The sequence below is a fragment of the Anomaloglossus baeobatrachus genome, chromosome 1 (assembly GCF_048569485.1).
Source record: "Anomaloglossus baeobatrachus isolate aAnoBae1 chromosome 1, aAnoBae1.hap1, whole genome shotgun sequence".
In the NCBI taxonomy this organism is placed as follows: Eukaryota; Metazoa; Chordata; class Amphibia; order Anura; family Aromobatidae; genus Anomaloglossus; species Anomaloglossus baeobatrachus.
This window is the reverse complement of record NC_134353.1, coordinates 529072986-529093159: the sequence shown is the minus strand read 5'-3', so window position 1 is coordinate 529093159 and position 20174 is coordinate 529072986. Positions and strand designations below refer to the sequence as shown.

The 20174-nt window shown below is 42.4% G+C and overlaps 1 protein-coding gene across 1 annotated transcript in view; it reads left to right on the top strand.

Annotated features, from left to right (window-relative positions):
* Nucleotides 1–20174, top strand: part of ACER2 (alkaline ceramidase 2) — a 56096-nt gene that overhangs the window by 7258 nt on the left and 28664 nt on the right. The window contains exons 2-3 of the mRNA XM_075316350.1: nt 14581–14695; nt 16531–16672. Coding sequence (XP_075172465.1) covers nt 14581–14695; nt 16531–16672 — 257 coding nt within the window. The remainder of the gene's footprint in view (nt 1–14580; nt 14696–16530; nt 16673–20174) is intronic.

Below are 20174 nucleotides of genomic sequence, written 5' to 3'. Positions count from 1 at the left end.
CCATTCTCACCCTGCACTCACATTACACCGGTGTACCGCGAGTACAGTGCGTTTTCTTTTTTTTTTTTTCTCTCGCTCCATAGACTTGAATGGGTGCGAGAGAAAGAGCTGAGAAAATAATCGCTCATTGGTTCATTGGTGCTGGTACATAGGTTAATATTGGTCCGAGTGGAATACGATGTTTTTATCACATTCCACTCGCTTTCATGCTGTGTGTTTTAGGTCTTCCTGATACTCTGTCATCACTAGCATTGATCTCTGTATCCTGGCCTCCAGTGGAGACATTTCAGCCCAGAGATGACCACCGTGGTGTCCACTGTAGTCAGCAATTTGCTGCTGTGCTTACATGGCCGGGGTCAAAATGTCATAACAGAAGACCAGAATACAGAGGCATCTCAGAAGCTGCGGACAGTCAGGAAAATTGTGTAAAATGATGAAAAAAATGGTTGAGCAACTTATGTTGTTGTCCCCAACTTGTCATAGAGTATGATTCTGTTTGCAGCGTATTAAAATAGTTGACATTTCTGGCACATTGTTACTGACTACCATATATCAGAACACCATAAAGCAGACCATCTGATAGACTCAGACCTTGGGTCATCTTAGTTGGTTTCTTCACACAAAAGTCTCTTTCAAGTGTACTAAAAGCCATCGATTCAGCCTAATTTTAATCAGCAACTGATTCTGTGTGCACCAAAGCTTGTAATGATGTTCTACAAGTGGTCAGTGTTTATAGTGACATCTCTGCTTTTTAAGGGGTTATCCCTTTTTAACAATTTGTAGCCCATAAGCTCAGTGATGTTTAAAATAATAAACTGGGTTGTACCTACCCTTCTGTATTCTGGTGCTGTGACCACTACCCCTGTTTTTGTAAATCAAAGGCAGAGGTAAGGTAACATACACAGTGCTGCAGCCAATCAATGACCTAAGTGGCTTGTGCATTATGGCTGGGCCACCAAATTCAGTGATGTGCTTCAGTGCTGGTGAAGTGGTGAAGTGATCTCAGCAATGCAGCTAATCAACAAAACTGGGCTAGCTGTGGACAGGCAATATATATCACTATGTCCGTGGGCTAAAAAACAGGGGAAAAAGGGGAAAATCCATTCAGTCATGTTGTGATTGTGTTCTACTATCAGAGATATTTTTGGGGGCTCTTCTTACCATAACCTGTTTTTGTTTTTTGAGCCCTTGTCACCATAGCCCATCTTGTTTTTTTAGGCTCCCTGTTCTTGTTATTGGGCTTTCCTCAACATAACCCATTTTGTTTTTTAGGCTCTTCTCACATAACCTGTTTTTTTGTTTTTCTTTTTTTTTTTTTTTCTTGAAAGGTTTTAGCAATGAAATAATCTAGACATATTGAACAAGTAGAAACACAAAGAATTGTAGGTGTACAAGAGCAAGACCACCTCAACATCTGTTTTCACATGAACAGAATTTGGTCATCATTGATTCGTGTATCATCCTAACGTTGCATTATGATAGCACATGGGTTTTTCATTTGTTACATGTTCTTTCTTCATTGAAGTTTTTAAATTGCTCGCTCTATTGCTGCCATTTTTACTGCTTCAGACATTCCTTCACACTCACTCACATTATAGGTTATTCATCAGACAAATCTCACACATAATAATGAATCATGTGCCTCTGTGAACATGGACCCCCTGATCCTATTGCATATACTCAATTGAGCTCTGGACCTTTTCGTGCGTGGCTGCCCACAGTGGTGTAAAGCTGTTAGTGCCTCCACTTTTTGGGCACAAACTTACACTAATTAGTTTTACTTCTTTTCCTATTAACAGAATAGCTGTCCCCTTCTTAGAACTGATACTAACATGGAGAAGGATCAGATAAATATACACTTTCCTGCCCAATCACAGCTGGAGGACTTGGTAGTCCCCGCTCCTTCAGATAACATAGATGTTCGGCTAAGCTAAATATGCATGCTAAAAGGAAAACCGGGCTTACGATTGTAGGCAAAATGATCATTCAGTTACGACTTATCTTAGATCTTTGGCCAGATAAATTAGTTGAATACTTCATAGATAACAACAAGACAAGCCTTGCTACTCTTTCTATCATAATTACTACTGGCTAAACACAGACCCTATTTGTGCGATTATAGCATGTTACTATAGATATGGCACAGAATGTGACATACCACATCTTGGTTTCTTTCAGTACAAAAGATTACTCTTGTTTCAAAATTCATAGGAATAGACGGGGAGATTGTAGCTCCTATCAATTGATTGACCACCATGGGAATTTAAAATATATGCATAAAAGGGCAAATTTCTGGCCAGAGGCAGCAGAGGACACAAGACATTTGCGAGGCTCCCATAGACTACCTAGCAAGTAGAGAAGGGCAAATATCTGGCCTGTAGCAGCAGTGGACTTGCCAATATCTGTGGACTGGCAAATATCTGGCCAGAAGCGGCAGTGAACCATATTTCTGGACCAGTGGACAAAATGTACCTCTCTCGGACAAAATGTGTGTGTCTCCTTCTCTCATATAAACGCAACACTTTTGTTTTTGTTCCCATTTATCATGAGATGAACTTTAAGATCTAAGACTTTTTCAATTTATAAAAGGCCATTTTTCTCTCAAATATTGTTCACACATTTGTTTAAATCTGTGCTAATGAGCACCTCTCCTTTGCCGAGATAATCCTTCCGCCTCACAAGTGTTGCATATCAAGATGCGGATTAGATCACAAGATGGCTGAGAGAAAACCGGGTTGAATGCTGCGCTAGAAAACCACGATTCCAATGGATATAATAAAATCCTTTCCTTTATTGGCACAAGTCAACGCGTTTCGAAGGCATAACCGCCTTCTTCATCAGGACAAGACAGTACAAGAAAAGAACAGCATGCTGTTCTTTTCTTGTACTGTCTTGTCCTGATGAAGGCGGTTATGCCTTCGAAACGCGTTGACTCGTGCCAATAAAGGAAAGGATTTTATTATATCCATTGGAATCGTGGTTTTCTAGCGCAGCATTCAACCCGGTTTTCTCTCAGCCATCTTGTGATCTACATTTTCTTCATCGGGGCTGCTGCTGACCACTACCGCATAATCTGCCTATATGCTTACATAGGAGTTGTGCCTGTCACAACCAGAACAGGTGAGTACCTGTCTCTATATGTGTATCCCCTCATCCACCAGATAAGACCCTATTCTTGCGCTTGTCTCCTCCACAGTTTTCTCTCCAAGATGCTGATTAGACAGCATGATTATTGCACAGGTGTGCCTTAGGCTGGTTGCAATAAAAGGCCTCTATAAAGCTCCCGTCACACAGATCGCTGAAACGTCACAGGTTTTGTGAGGTATAATTTTTTGCTTGTTTGTCTCCCGCTGTGCAGCACGCATCAGCGTGTTTGACAGCGGGAGACCAACGAGCGCCGGTTCTGAGTATGCAAGGAGCCGTCATTACACGGGTCGCTGGTGGCTGATGGCTGGTCACTGTGGAGATCTGCCTGATTGACAGCTCAACAGCGACCATGTAGCAACGTACCAGCGATCCCTGCCAGGTCGTATCGTTATCGGGATCGCTGGAACGGCGCTACGTGTAACGGGACCCTAAAACATGTAGTTTTATCACAGCACAATATCACAGATGGAAGTTTTCAGGGAGCGTGAAATTGACATGCTGACTGCAGGAATGTCCACCAGAGATGTTTCCTGTGAATTGAATGTTCATTTCTCTACTATAAGCCATCTCCAAAGGTGTTTCAGAGAACTTGGTAGTACACCCAACCGGCCTCACAACCTCAAACCACGTGTAACTGCATCAACCCAGGACTTCAATATCCAGCATTTTCACCTCCAAGGTTATCTGAGACCAGCTACCTGGACAGCTGCTGCAGCAATCAGTTTGTAAAGAATTTCTGGATAAACTGTCATAAAATTTCTTTGGGAAGCTCATCTGTTGCTCGTCGTTCTCATCGGAGTCTACACCTGACTGCCGTTAAGCGGCATATCCGACTTGATTAGGCAAATGCTCACATTCGATAGTGTCTAACATGTTGGATAGGTGTTCTCTTCACAGATGAATCCCAGTTTTCACTGCACAGGGCAGATGGCAGACTGCATATGTGCTGATATCAACGTTGTGAATCGAGTGGCCCATGGTGGCGGTGGAGTTATGGTATGGGCAGGCATATGTTGTGGACAGTGACCACAGGTGCATTTTATTGATGCCATTTTGAATGCACGGAGATATCGTGTTAAGATCCTGAGACCTATTGTACCATTCGTCCACAACTAAAGATGAGTGAACCTGAAGTTCTGTGTTCGGTACAAATTCAGATTTTTCCAAGAAAACAAAGTTTGGGTACTTTACGAATGAAGACCATTTGCGCGAGCATTGATGTGCTCGGGTATCTTGCAACTTCACACAGCCATTGAAGATGAGTGGACAAACATTCCACAGGTCACAAACAACAACCTGATCAACTATTCGAAGTAAATGTGTTTCGGGTTTTCTTATTCCCCCCAGAACCCACCAATACTGTAAAACTGCACATTTTAAACTGGCATTTTATTGTGGCCAGCCTAAGGCACACCTGTGCAATAATCATGCTGTCTAATCAGCATCTTGATATGCCACACCTGTGAGGTGGATGGATTATGTCGGCAATGGAGAAGTGCTCACTAACGCAGATTAAGACAAATTTGTGAACAATATTTGAGAGAAAAGGCCTTTTGTGTACATAGAAAAAGTCTTAGATCTTTGAGTTCAGCTCATGAAAAGTGGGAGCAAATAAGTGTTGTGTATAATATATGTTTATATATTTGTGGCCAGAGGCAGCAGTGGACCATTGACCACTGCTTCCTCTGCTGCTGCTTGTGCCCAGATATTTGTCATATATAAGAAGTCATCCTAACAGGTACAACCTCTTTAGTGAAAAATGATTTAGTAGCTTGTATTTGGGAGCCTCTAAAGTGTCTGCTTGTGGCAAGTTTAACTAATGTAAGGAATGGTCCTTTACACTATTAGTGATGAGCGTATGTGCTCGCCATGGCTAGCTACTTGATCGAGCATTAGTGCACTCAGCTACTGATGGAGCACAGCTGAGTATCGTGGGTGCTTGGATGTCAGATGTATTGTCCATTAAACAACGACCACAACGCACAAGCTTGCTTCACTTCATGATGTGTGCAGGGCCCCCCGTGAGAGCCAGTCGCAGTCTCTGAATGGCTCTCACTGGGGTTAAAGTAACATTTTCGGATGTAGTGTGTCAAATGAAGACGCCTCTACCCCCCCCCCCCCCTCCCCACCCCACCACCCCCCCCGGAAATGTTCTCTTTATGGCGGGCTGTTTGTGAGCAGAGAGGCGAACTGCCTAATCTTTGACTTCCGTTATACTTGTTATTCGAGTTGAGCCCTTTCACAGTGTCTGACCAGCTTGACGACTTGAGTAACGAGCACCCCAAGTATTTTATGGCTCACCCATCTCCAACACCTATTCCAGGCTATTGTGTTACTCATATGTGTATCTAGCATGTCAGTTCCATTTTGTTATATCATTTGAGAACAGTGAATTGGGGGGACGATATCACACACCTGACATTATCAGTCTCAGTGCGGACCACAATGTCTAGACCGTCCAAGAGTCTACTCAACTCAACTGCCTCATATATGTCTACAAGGGTGTTAATTTGAGGACCAGAAACCCATTGCCTATCCAGATATCTCTGACTGTGAATGTTGGACATGAGAAACAGGTCTTAGGCTGTGTTCACATCTACATTACAAGGTTTTTTTTCACATCATATCCTTAGCTCTTTTTTTGAGCATCTGCAGCAAGTCAACAAATATTTAATTCAGTGCTCGAATACTGTGTCTGTCTGAATCATAGGCCACAATTCATGACCACTTTGACTTGCGCCCGATTATTTGTCCCTTAGGCATGGTCCACCTTCATGGACTTCTCAGTGTGGAAGTGGTAAAAAGATTAGAAATCCGACCACAACAGTACATTTACAGAGGCTTTGTTATGAATTGCACTCAAGTGCTTAAATTGCAATATGCTATTATATTAAAGCAACAGTCCATTGTTTTGTTTTATTTGGAGTGGCACTTTAGATGTAAGTCCCTTGCAAACAGTCATATACTCACCTTCCGATTGCTTCACCTTTTTACCGGCGTCGCTTTGGTCTCACGGTGCCGTCTTGTTACATAGTTACTTAGATTGAAAAAAGACCTAGGTCCATCTAGTTCAACCTTCCTCCACCAGTTCTACATTTGGTCACTAAAGCGGGCTTTACACACTGCGACATCGGTCCCGATATCGCTAGTGTGGGTACCCGCCCCCATCTGTTGCGCGACACGGGCAAATCGCTGCCCGTGCCGCACAACATCGCCCAGACCCGTCACACATACTTACCTGCCCGGTAACGTCGCTGTGACCGGCGAACCGCCTCCTTTCTAAGGGGGCGGTCCGTGTGGCGTCACAGCGACGTCACTGAGCGGCCGCCCAATAGCAGCGGAGGGGCGGAACTGAGCGGGACGTAACATCCCACCCACCTCCTTCCTTCCGCATAGCGGCCGGGAGGCAGGTAAGGAGAGCTTCCTCGTTCCTGCGGTGTCACACGGAGCGATGTGTGCTGCCGCAGGAACTAGGAACAACCTCGTTACTGCTGCAGTAACGATTTTTGAGAATGGACCCCCATGTCACCGATGAGCGATTTTGCACGTTTTTGCAACGATGCAAAATCGCTCATCGGTGTCACATGCAACGGCATCGCTAATGCGGCCGGATGTGCGTCACCAATTCCGTGACCCCAACGAGTTCGCATTAGTGATGTCGTAGAGTGTAAAGCCCCCTTTAGTAATTTATAACCAACAATGTTGTGTGTACTGAAGAAATCATCCAGCCCTTTTTGAAAAGCTGTTATAGTATCTGCCATTACTACCTCTTGTGGTAGGGCATTCCACAGTCTGACTGCTCTACCTTAAAGAACCCTTTCCTATTTAGCTGCCGGAATCGCTCTTCTTCCACTCGCAGTGAGTGCCCCCTGGTCCTTAGTATTGTCTTTAGAAGAAATAAGTCATGTGCCAGTCCTTTATATTGACCACACATGTATTTATACACATAAATGAGATCTCCTCGGAGACGTCTTTTTTCTAAGCTAAACATATCTAGCTTTTTCAACCTGTCATCATATGGGAGGCCTTCCATTCCTTGTAGTAGTCTAGTTGCCCTCCTTTCAACTGACTCTAACTTCTGAATGTCCTTTTTAAAATGTGGAGCCCAAAACTGGATCCCATATTCCAGATGTGGCCTTACAAGTGATTTATAGAGGGGTAACAATACGTTGGGATCACGGGATCTAATCTCTCTTTTTATACCCTAAAATCTTGTTTGCTTTAGCAGCTGCTGCTTGACATTGAGTGCTGCTGCTCAGCTTATGTGTAATCAGAATACCCAAGTCCTTCTCCTGATCTGTAGTCCCGAGTTTACTTCCATTTAATGTATACGCAGTTATAGGATTACTCCATCCTAGGTGCATTTTCTTTACATTTATCAACAATAAATCTCATTTGCCAAGTATCTGCCAATTCTGACATCTTATCCAGATCTTTTTGTAATATTGTACTATCAAGGTCAGTTTTTAATATCCTACATAGTTTGGTGTCATCAGCAAAGACTGACACTTTACTATCAATCTCATCCACAAGGTCATTAATAAAGAGATTAAAAAGAATCAGTCCTAGCACAGATCCCTGCGGCACCCCACTGCTTCCTATAGCCCATTTAGAGAATGTACCATTTATGACTACTATTGTGATTGTAACTCTGACTGGCCGGAAGTCAGAAGTTACATCACAAGCGCTCAATGCAATTCTATGAGAGCCAGACCGAGGCCAGAATGAGGCTCTCATAAAGTTACATTGAACTGTGACCTTTGGTTCCTTGAAACACAGGAGCAGTCTATAGGTCACAAATCACAGGAGACCGACTGAAGCGACATTGATAGAAGGTAACACTGCCGAAAGGGGAGTATATGATCTGGAGCAGAGGGCTTTCATTTAAGGCACGACTCCAGCAATGCAATAAAATGAAAACGCTAGAGTGATGCTTTAATATTAACAATATTCTTCCTAGCCTCATGGGTGTGTAAATAGTCTACAGCACAATTTCTGGATGTATGTGTACAGGTAGCATTTTTTACATTCTGATATCATATATCACTCCCTCATTACTATACATGATATTCACGTGCATCAGGAGTAACAAGATTTTTATTGCAATGTATCATGACAATGAAGTCTTAAACACATATAATCATATAAACAATGTGGTTAGGTCATTCATATAAATGATAAAAATAGAAATGACATAACACCATATGCATCATTTATGAAATCTGTTTAAAAGATTTGTTGACCAACCAATCAGAGCTCAACTTTCATTTTCTTAGGTAACATCCATTTTCTTTAACTACACTGATAAAGTGAAAGCTATGCTGTGATTGGTTGCGAAGGACAACAAAAATGGTATTTTCTTGTGGATCATTTGATAAATCTACACCTCGGTTTTATTTTATTTAGGGAATAGCGGAGCTGATGATTTAAAGACTGTGCGTCAGAGAGTTGGACACCTTAATTTATTAATAAGCTATTGGTCTTAAAGGGGGTGGCCAGTTTTTGTTAAAAGTCTGCAGTCACTCTGTGACTGCAGACTTTTGAATCCTCACAGCGTGCATGTCACACACTGTCAGGGTTCTCTGGTGTTGGCGCTGAGAGTGATAGTCAAGTAACCAAAAGTATTCGTTTTGCATACTTCCAGTCATTTTCTGACTAGAGGTGCGTGGCCTTGCTCAAGAACACATCACTGCTCACACACCCTGTGAGGATTCAGAAGTCTACAGTCACAAGAGTGACAGCAGACTTTTAGCAAAAGACTGGACATCCCCTTTATCATTTAGAATGCACTGGAAGAGAAACAATTGAATGACTGTGAAAAGCTGGTTAGTGCTAAGGAGTAGGCGGTTTACTAGTTAGTTTTCTCCCAAATACCTTGTGTTGCTAATAGTGTCTGTGAGCGGCGCTATTGCGGTCTGCTCATCCCCTTCGCGTGACCCCCAGGCACTGTGACCTCTGAGATCCGGTGATGTCACGTCAACTTCCAGCTATGACGCTGGGCTGTGATGAGCAGTGAAACGCTGCTCACAGCCCAGTCACTCAGGATGACTTGGGCCAGCCTCGGTGATGTCGGGTCAGCTAGAGGTCAACGTGACATCACCGGATCCCAGAGGTCACAAAGCCCGATTGGGTCACACGATGGGGAAGAGTAGACCATGATAGTGCCGCTCAGAGGCTGAATTGGCAACACAAGGTATTTACAAAAAACCCCCCTAATCAGTTTTACAGAGATGTAGTCACTACTGCAGAGTAGTGAACCACCCCTTTGAACTTCCTTATGTCCAAATATCTGGACAGTTGCCAGTGGCATTGTTATCAGCTTCCACATCATGACAAAGCATGGTCTGGTGTAAACTATTGGTTCTGTTATCCATAATTATCATATCATTCTACCCATGCAACTGTTGCAGATTTCAGCTTTCAGCAGCATCATCAGCACTCAGACATTGTGGGAGAATGAACTGTTTTACTTGGGATATACAGCAACCATTATCTTCATCATCACACCATAGAAGAGAACCACAGAAACTGAACACAAAACCAATCACGGAGAGGTCACACAGTACAGCATTAAACTCTAATGAGTACCACAGCGTCATTAGCTGTCTGCTCAATACTGCCCTTCCATGGATTGAAGGTATTGTTCTCTTTCAGATATTGTTCAGCCAAGGAGCACTGTACTCACTCCACAGGGTCCAGCTTTGAGTCTCCGCAGCTGCTTCTCGTGTCTGACATGCGCTGCGGCACTGATGTCACATCGACACTGTGGCAGCCAAGTAGTGTCTACACCGGCAGAGCCGTTGAGCTCAATGATTGGCTGTCAATATGATAGCATCAGTACAACTGTCAGACAACAAGAGTAAGGCTATGTGCGCACGTGTGCACTCTGCACCGCACCTAAAAGGTGCGCTTCAGAGCGCAGCTGAAAAGCTCCATTCTGAAGCGCATGGTGCCGAGAACGTGCGCTCTGCATGCTGCCTCTCCCTATAGACAGCATGCAAACCGCACGACAGAAGTGACATGTCACTTCTTAGAACGCAGCGATTCGGGCAGCAGCCGAATCGCTGCGTTCTAATATACCACGTGCGCACGGCTCCTGCACAATCTCCATAGACTGTGCAGGGGACGCAGGACGCATGCAGTTATGCTGCGCTGCAGATCGCAGCGTAACTGCATGTAATACGCACACGTGCGCACATAGCCGAATGGTGGAGACTCACTGGTGGCCCGGGGAAGATGAGTACAGCCTGTTTTTTTTTTTTTTTTTTTTTCTTTAACAAACTTCAGTCAAGGCCAATCATTATCTTAAAAGGAACAACCTCTTTAAGTTTGCACCTGTTGCTATTATTCCAATGCCAACATCAAATACAAGACCACATCCAGCACAATTGGTAAGAAAGTTAATTAGAAAGAAAGCCAAGCTTAAAGGGGTTGTCCACTTTTTTTTGACAACCTTTTCTGATTTCACACGTTTCCCACAGGTAAAATAATAAAGCCTATACTCACCTCCCACAATAGCACTGTTCTAGCGGTGCTGCAGGACGCGCTGCCAGGGGCTCACATGGGGTTGTGACATCACGCAAGCCCCACTTCGAATCAGCACCAGCTTCCTTCTCCCCACCTTCGGACCAAACAAGCAATCAACAGGAAGTGAGTGCAGCTGCAGAGCTCACTTCCTGTTGATTAACTCATTTGGTCCAAAGGCGGGGAGACAGAACCTGGTGCTAATTGGATGTGGAGCTCGCGACGTCACAACCCCACATGAGCCCTGGCACCTCGAGCTGTGGCATCGCTGGAATGGTGCTGTCAGGGGAGGTGACTATTGGCTTTATTATTTTACTTGGGGGAAACGTGAAATTAGAAGGGGTTGTCCTAGTAGTGGGCAACCACTTCATGGAAAAACTCAACAGCTTAAAATATTGAAAAAAACAACAAAATGCAAATTTGACAATAAACAAATACACCACTGGCTCCAGGTTACATCCTATTTATTGTTGTGCAGAGATACACTGTACCAAAAGTGTCATAAAATACAATATATGCACACATAATATGTATATATACAAGAATATAAGATAAAGAATTTTAATGCATACGCTAATGCATTATTACTGATCATCTTGGAAATGAAGTTAGCTTGGATGTGACCATTTTTATCTTTTCTAGTAGAATCTATATAATGCAGTACCATTACTTAACCAGTAGGTGGAGCCACATTTAAGGGGTTTCTCATAGAAGCAGACATTTATTGTGCACTGTAATGTGATTAAAAGATTAGATAACGCTCTTAGAAAGTAATCATATAGTGCACAGTGTTCTGCTCCTTGTGTATTTTATGTCGCCAGAGCCATGGGAGTTACTTCTTGTTTTTATCATTTTGGCTTTATATCAGATAGATGACAATTGACATCATGTCAACACTCCCATGTATTTCATCCTGTCCAGTTAGCCACAAGTCTATTTTTCTGAGAAAATGACGTTGGCTTGTGTTGTGACTACTCTGCATTCTTGTTATGAAAAGATCCTCAGATTCTATTTAATAAGCGTTCTTGTACGGGGCCATTATGTACTATTTAGTCTATGAAGGGTGGTGGTTTCATGCTATGCTTTTACATGCAGTATGGAACGTACATGTCATTACAAAATGAAAATACATTGTTGCTAACACCATAGAGCACTACAAAACAAAATCATAACAGTAGATACTAATAGTTAAAGGGCCAGGTATAAGAGCAGCGATATTTTGACACATTTACATACCATTTAGCTTCAGAATAGAAAGACTACTTACTGAATCAAGTAATTTAAAGCAATGCTCTACCTTAAATCCGGGCTCAGACGAGCATATTAAAAATCTGCATGACAAATGGATGATATTCATTAGTATTATCATATGGATTTCACTCATTTCTGTTACAAGGTCTCAGGTGTGAATGAGGAGCAAGTGTGATTAAATTTGGGGTTATCTCTCACACACTCTCTCATACTGGTCAATGGAAGTTCAACATGGCACCTCGTGGCAAACAAAACTTTGAGGATCTGAAAAAAAGAATTGTTGCTCCACATAAAGATGGCCTATCACTGGCCTAGGCTATAAGAAGTTTGCCACCAGCCTGAAACTGAACTATAGCATGGTGGCCAAGACCACACAATGATTTAACAAGACAGGGTCCACTCAGAACAGTCCTTGCCATGGTTGACCAAAGAAGTTGAGTGCATGTGCTCAGTGTCATATCCAGAGGATGTCTTCTCAAAATAGACATATGAGTGCTGCCCGCTTTACTACAGAGGCTAAAAAGGTGGTGGTGGTGGGGGGGGGGGGGTCGGCCCGTCAGTTCTCAGACCATACGGCAGAGACTCCATCAAATTGATCTGCATGGCTGTCAACCCAGAAGGAAGCCTCTTCTAAAGATGATTCACAAGAAAGCCTGCAATTTCCTGAAGACAAGCAGACTAAGGACATGGATTACTGGAACCATGTCCCGTGGTCTGATGAGACCAAGATAAACTTATTTGGTTAAGATGGTGTCAGTCAAGCATGTGTGGTGGCAACCAGGTTTTTTTGCCAGCTGTATGATGAAAAGACATAGTGTTTGCAAAGTTTTCTCTTTCATTTTTTATGGTGTTCCCTGAAGGGGTTAACTAATGTGGCAGTTTTATGGATCGGGTTGTTCCAGATGCGGTGATACTAAATGTGTACTTTTTTTTTGTTTATTTTTGCTTTTACATAAATATACATATTTATTGGTATAATCTTTTTTTCTTTTTTTGTTCTTTTATTTTTGTATATTTTATTTTAAAGAATTTTACAATTTTTCGCAATTTTTTTTTTTTTTTACTTAGTCTCATGATGACCGCTGTTCTCTGATATGCTTTGCCATGCATAAGCATAGCAATACATTATACCTGTCAGTTCTGCATCTGGCATGGTCTAATAGGCCACCATAGCCAGGTAACCCAGAGGTTGTCATTTGACTTTGGGTTATCATGGCGATCGGGCCACTATAGGTCATGTCATAGGAGTCTCAATTGAGTGGGAGAGGGAACGCTCCTAAATGCTGCGATTTGCTATTGATAGCGACATTTAGGGGGTTAAAGAGCCAGGGGCAGCTCAGGGACCGTCCATGGCTGCGACAGCCGGAGCTCGGCTATAACTTAGCCTAAGTTCACATTTCTGTTTTGCATCAGTCACATGCGTTGCGTGACGCGTGCGACTAATGCGTTGTAGAACGTGTAAGAGAGAGAAAGTGCAAGAGAGAAAAAGAGAGAGATTATGCCTCCTGGCGGATTTCAACGGAATCCTGCGGGGTGCGTTTTTTTTGCCGCTACAAAAAACGTTACATGCTGCATCCCTCCTGCCCGATGGTCAGTCAGTAAACGACTGATGCGCTGTGCGGCGGGTGCATCGCAAGGTCATAAGTCACAATCCGCGACTCATACAAGTCTTTGGGAAACAACGGAATCTGCCAAACGGATTGCGTTGTTTATCAGAGCGGCGGATTGTGACTGACTACAAAATAGCAGAAATGTGAGCATAGCCTTACTCTGAACTCCCGGCGGCGATCGTGCCGGCGCAGCTCCTGTGCCCGTGCGATTGCCATGACGTTCCTTCACGTCATAGGTCGTGAACCCCTATCCGACCATGATGTAAACTTACGTCAAAGGTCATGGAAGAGTTAATGGCTGTGTGTTGAGTGATTTCGAGGCCACACCAAATATACACTGACTACTTTATATTGTATGAAAGTGTCATATCTTTAGTGTTGTCCCATGTGAAGATATAATACCATAATTACAAAAATGTGAGGAGTGTACTCACTTTTGTGATATACTGTATGTGAAATGTCAGATTGTCCTATTAGCAGAATGCATATTGCTGGTTATAGTAAACTTTATCCCGTGGGATAGTAAATTAATGCTGTCTTTTTGGCCTACTTCGTTGTTTTGCCCTTGTTCTCCCAATAATGCCTGTACAGACGCGGAGATACTGTCCCGCATAACTGCTGTGCTTTATTGTATATTAGGATCACAGGAACAGGAAATCATTCATAATAGATTCTGGAAATATCTGAGCTAGTTATTTCCGCACTTACGTTCAGTTATAGGAACAGAAATACAAAAATATTGCCAATGCCGAACACCCACATGCTGGACACCAGCGACTCCCGACATACACTAGTGATAGAATGGGCTCCATCAGGTTTACATATTGGTGAACAAATAACGCTGCATGTAGCGGTTACGGCAAAAATAACAATCTGCCATATTTGTAATTTTGATATGTGCTCCACTGCTGTATTGTTCAGATATGATACATTCCACTCCATACATTCCCGGAATGCTTCTAGTTTACTACTTTATCCCTATTGGTTTATTTGGTTTATATTTATTTGCTTCTCCTTTTTGATTTTGACTTTCTATTTTATATTATAGATCAGCAACATTTTATTTTTTGTGCTGCCTCCCATATGCATGTGCCTGTTCCGTCAATATGCAACTTGCTTCAACAGTGGGATATACTTAATATGGACCCTGCTCGTAGTGGTTGGTAAGTGTGACGCTAGATGTGTTTTAAACATGACGTATATGGGAAAAGATTTATGAGCTTCCTGCTTGGTGCATTTCTACAAAGCACATGTGCCTGGGCTGGGATCAGTACAGCATGACGACAGGTCAATGTTTACATTCTTGACTACAGTACGTCATATTCCAGCAAAACAATACTTTTCACATTATCTTCTTAGAAGTTCCGGGTATTGTGAGACTCGGTTATCTGACCAAGTACATACGACACATGACATCTAATGATGTAGATCACGTTCTTATTTTTTGTTAACAGTTTCATTGCTGTTACTATTATGTTTTGTTTCCATTTAGCAAAAGTGTACAATTTCTTTTCCTTTTGTAATTAACTATTCACTTTCTCTACATTTCTTCTGTTGCATATTAGACCATAGCGTAGACTGTAATAGGTTTGCAAGGTGAACGATATACATAAGGTGAATGCTTCGTTTATATAATTTGGCACCATTAAAGGTTAAAGTAAAAACCTGTACCCAGTTTTTTACCATTTCAAGTGCAGCCACCACTTGTAAGCCCTTCTATACAACATTTTAGAATGCTGTGTATATGTCCCCAATCTGCTCTGCATAATATAAAAAATTGCTTTCTTTTATTAAACTCATCTATGGAGCTGTTCAGTCTGATGGGCGGCGCAGGTCTTGATCTTGCACCTCCTATCTCCTTGCTTTGTGTGGATGACGCATTCTACGTCATTCACAATGAGTCCTCCATCGCGTTCCTGCACACTTCTCTGTGCCCTGCTGAGGGCAGTGTGCGTGCACATGCCTGTGCATTACAGTATTTTGATCTGCCCTCAGCAGGGAAGCTCAAAGTGCGCATGCGCAAGAGCGTGATGTGGGAAACACAAAGAAAGAAAAGAGGAGGCACCAAATCAAGATCTGCAATGCCAATTGGACTGGACTCACATAGGTGAGTATACGAAAAGCTATTTTTTACATAATACACAGCGGCTTGGGGACATGTATACAGCATTCTACAATACTGTATATCAGGGCTTACTGGAGGTGGCCGTATTTTCTATAGGAAAAACCTGGTGACAGGTTCCCTTAAATTACTTCATTAAAAACAATCAATACCTTCTGCAGCAGTGCAGTTCCAGTAATGTCAAAAGCTGCTGTTCCCGGAGAGTGACTTGATGTGTTTTTCATCAATATTCCATCAGTATGAAAGTCCACTCTAATGAAATAGTAAAAGCTGCAACTGACGAATGGCTGCTGATTGGCTGCAACATAGACATGAAATAACACGTCAAGTCACGCTCTTAGATCAGCGGTACCGACATTTCTGGAACAGTGCGGCTATGAGAGGTGAGCATCCGTTGTTTTATTTTCACTGGGGTCCTTAAATGACCATGCGGGGTTATCTAGTAGTGGAAAATCCCTTTAAGGACAATTTTTACTTAGATATGCAACATTGATAGCATTTCACCAGCTTGGAGACGGCCGTGAATACTGTGCCCCTTCACATTTTTTTTAGACAGCACCCTTGAGAAATGCATCATTCCCTCTTCGCCAGGTTGTTGGCATCAGAAAGTCCCATTATGTAGCACATTGTGAATTTGTACAAAAGATTTTCATTTTGTTTTATATTTGATGCTTTTCCTATCTTACGTCTCTGCTGTCCTCCATGTGCTTCACACCTACGATGAGTACAGTTGCCACTGAAATGCATATAGCGTCATCTGCCTGTTAGACAATGCTGACAGACAGACTCCGTTATGCTTTCTGTGCATGACAATACTTACAATTACTGCTACCGACCGATTTTAAAATGAGTTTGTCTCCTCTTTTGTTTATACAGGTATTGGGTCTGTTTACTTTCATGCAACCCTCAGTTTCCTGGGACAGATGCTTGATGAGTTAGCCATCCTCTGGGTACTTATGTCTGCATTGGCAATGTGGTTTCCTAAAAGACATCTTCCTAGAGTCTTCCGTCATGACAGGTAACCAACAACACAGATAACAGATTTTGTGAACTTACCTTTTATCTCCTAGAACGTTGTATGTACATATAACAGTAAAACTTTGCTATCCACCATAGTTGCACACCAATTCTAAAATGTTTCCTTGGAACTACAGCCAAGTATTTCGATCATCAAACCTACGACAAACCACCACCTATCCATGGACCAGGGATTACTCAGTGGGGTTAGGTTCTAATATAAAAATAAGATTTAGCCATCTTGAAAGTATGAAAGGTCTAGCATGGAACAAGTGCGTAGTTGCATAACTATGGGCACCAGGGAAATTTTTTTAAGTGAGCCCCTCTCCACTCGCATGTTACTTAGATGTGTGCACCCCAGTAGGGTTGATGGAGTTTGTGTTCGGTTATATGCACACAACTTTATTCCATGGTTTCCTATTCAAAGCTGCTTTTGGAAAAAGCTGGAGATCTTTTTCCTGACGTGGCTTCGCTGGCATTTTTTCTGTCATCTTTTGTGGTTGCTCTGCCTACATCTTTTTCTGTGGTTATTATAACTATAAGGCCCCTTTCACACGTCAGTGATTCTGGTACGTTTGTGCTTTTTTTTTTTTTTTTTTTTAAAACTTATCAGAATCAGTGACATACGCAGACACATTATAATCAATGGGTCTGCTCACACATCAGTAATTTTTCACTGAACGTGTCTCCGTGCAGCGTGGCCGTGATTTTGCACGTTTGCAAGTCAGTCTTTTTTCTGGCATCACTGATGACCCATGGACCACACTATGGTGTGGTCCGTGTGTGATCAGTGAAACACTTACCAGAAAATCACGGACATATTAAATATTAAATATTTTCAACTTACCTTGCCTGCGATTCGCTTTGTGGCCTCCACTCTCGGCAGTTTCTGCCTGGCTCATGAATATTCATGAGCAGGAAAACCCGACCAGGAAGTAGCTGCAGAGAGCGGTGGGCGGACCCTGGAGACCCGAGGAGATCAGCACCATGGACAGCAGGAGCGGGGGCAGGTGAGTAATGTCCATTTGCAATCACGGATCACGGATTGCACATGGACAACCCACGTGTGCCGTGAATCACAGAACACGGAGGGACATGAGTGTGTTATACATGTCAGTGGAGAACGTCTGTGTTTTTCACGGACGTGTGAAACGGGCCTAAGAGTGGATGACTTCAAAATGAAACCACCCAAGAAATGAACATGTTTCTTCTTTCAGGTGCGTCATTATTTCTAAACCTGAAGCTGCTGAAAAAAAAAAAATGTGAACATGGGCAGCAATGGCGTTTTTACATTGCTGTGCATTATGTTCACTTTTAAAATAAAATATAGTACAATAGTAATGCTTCCCATTATGTTCCACATAAATTGGTAATAGTTATGTTCCCCCTGTGCCTACATTCCCTTTGTCCGCCAGAACAATATGGTATTCTCCTCCTAATGTACTCCCAAACAGATGTAAAGTCCTTTATTGGCCTCAATATACTAGTAATATTTCACTACATATTAATATCCCCTTATGTGGCCTCAATACAGTAATTGAGTACCTTTATGTAATCCCCATAAAATAATAATGTTACTATATATGTTGCTTTCAGATCATAAAATTCCCATATATGGCTTCCATATTGCAATAATTTCCTCCTATGTGGCCCCCAGATAGTAATTTTCTCCAGTTGTGATCTGCATATAATAATAATGTGCTCAAATTATGGCTGTTGTATAGTAATAATCTCATCCACTTCTGGCTTCTATATAGTAATAATGTTCTCCAATTCTGGACTCCATAAATTAATATTGTCATACAATTTTGGTCCCCAAAAGATAATGTTCTTCAACTCTGAGCCCATACGATATAATATTCTCCATTTGTGGCCCCATAAGATAATAATGTCCTCCAATTCTGACCCTATAAGATAACATTCTCCAATCTGGCCCCATATAGTACTGTGGACCTCTCATAGACCTGGGCTAAACTGTGGGGCAAGTACTGGTGGCTCTTTGCTCTGCAATAGTTTTCATCTGTAGGAGCGCCCAAGGAGGCACCTTCACTTGAGAATAGTGCTGGCCCCAGGGTCCACTCTCACCCACAGGCATGGTCTGACGCTATGTTACTCCTCTGCATGTGTGAACGTGTGGTTCACCTTACGTATGACCTGCCTTACCAATTGTGTATAAAAAAAGAGTTTACAGTATAGTTAAATCTTCTACAGGGCTGGAGATATCAGAATATTCCCTACTAAGCTTAAAATTCTCAATAATCTTAAGAAAGAGGTCTTATCAGTACTCTTGACACCTGCGTTGTAGTAAATACTTGCTTACCTCATAAATTAACATTTATTAACCTTTTTTATGGCTCCGTGTTGTGCTGTTAAATTCACAACTGGGTGTTAGCTATCTCCTTATCAAAGAGTTGTGTCTAATACAGTCAGCACTGGCTGGACTGGGTGTGCACTGACACATCCAACTGGTTATCCAACTGGTTATCCAACTGGTTACACCCAGCTGTAAAAGAAAAGATGCTCCAGTATTGTTAGTTCATGAACAATACAAGTATTTACCAATCATTAATGGCATAATTAAGTCTGCCCCCCACCAAACCCTAGAATAGAAAAGCCATGGGGCTAGGTAAGGCATTAATGGGGTTTTCTGATAGGTTATGAATATCTGCATTGTGGGGGTGTCACACCTGGCACCACGGCTGATCAGCTGTTCCATTGACATTGGCGGCTATAGTCTTCACTTGTGGGGCTGAATAGCTCTGACAACTGTGTAGTGACCACAGGTGGGCAATGCACATCCGTCCCTAATTTATTCAATAGGGGGTGGATGTGCAGTACCTGGCCACAACCATTATGCAGTGGACAGATCTGTACAGCCGAGCACATCCATTTGCCACCGGCACTGGGAACATCTGATTGGTTGGGGTGCTGAGTGTTGCACCCCCACTTGTCACATATTGATGACTTATCCTAAGGATAGGCTATGAATATAAAAGTCCTGCACAACCCTTTTAAAGCTTCTTTCCTACCGAGGCATACCAGACAAAATACAATAGATTCCTATTCACCGGAATGGATTTGTGTTGTAGTAAGAGAAGCAATGCTTGCGGTTGGCACTGTACCTTTAAAGACAACAAAGGGGCTCTTTAAGATCTGTGCACATCTTAAGTATTTGCTGCAGAAATGTTACTTGGCAATAGAAAAAGTACATAAAAAATGAGCATTTTTGCTATGTTTTTCATGCATTTTTTTATCTGTAGGTCTTCAATATCCACTTCATGGTGAGACATCCGGCTCCAATCTCATTCACTTTGCAGTGACAGTAAAATGCTGCATTTTTCACTGCAAAAATGCGATGTGTGAACATACTCTTACTCTACTAAATACTGGGGTTCCAGATGTATTCATCTGCCTTCACTAAACCCAAGTTTAATGTGGTTATAGGCGTTCTCTATATTTAATAAATGGCAACAACATTTCCTACAGGACAATTTTGAAATTGA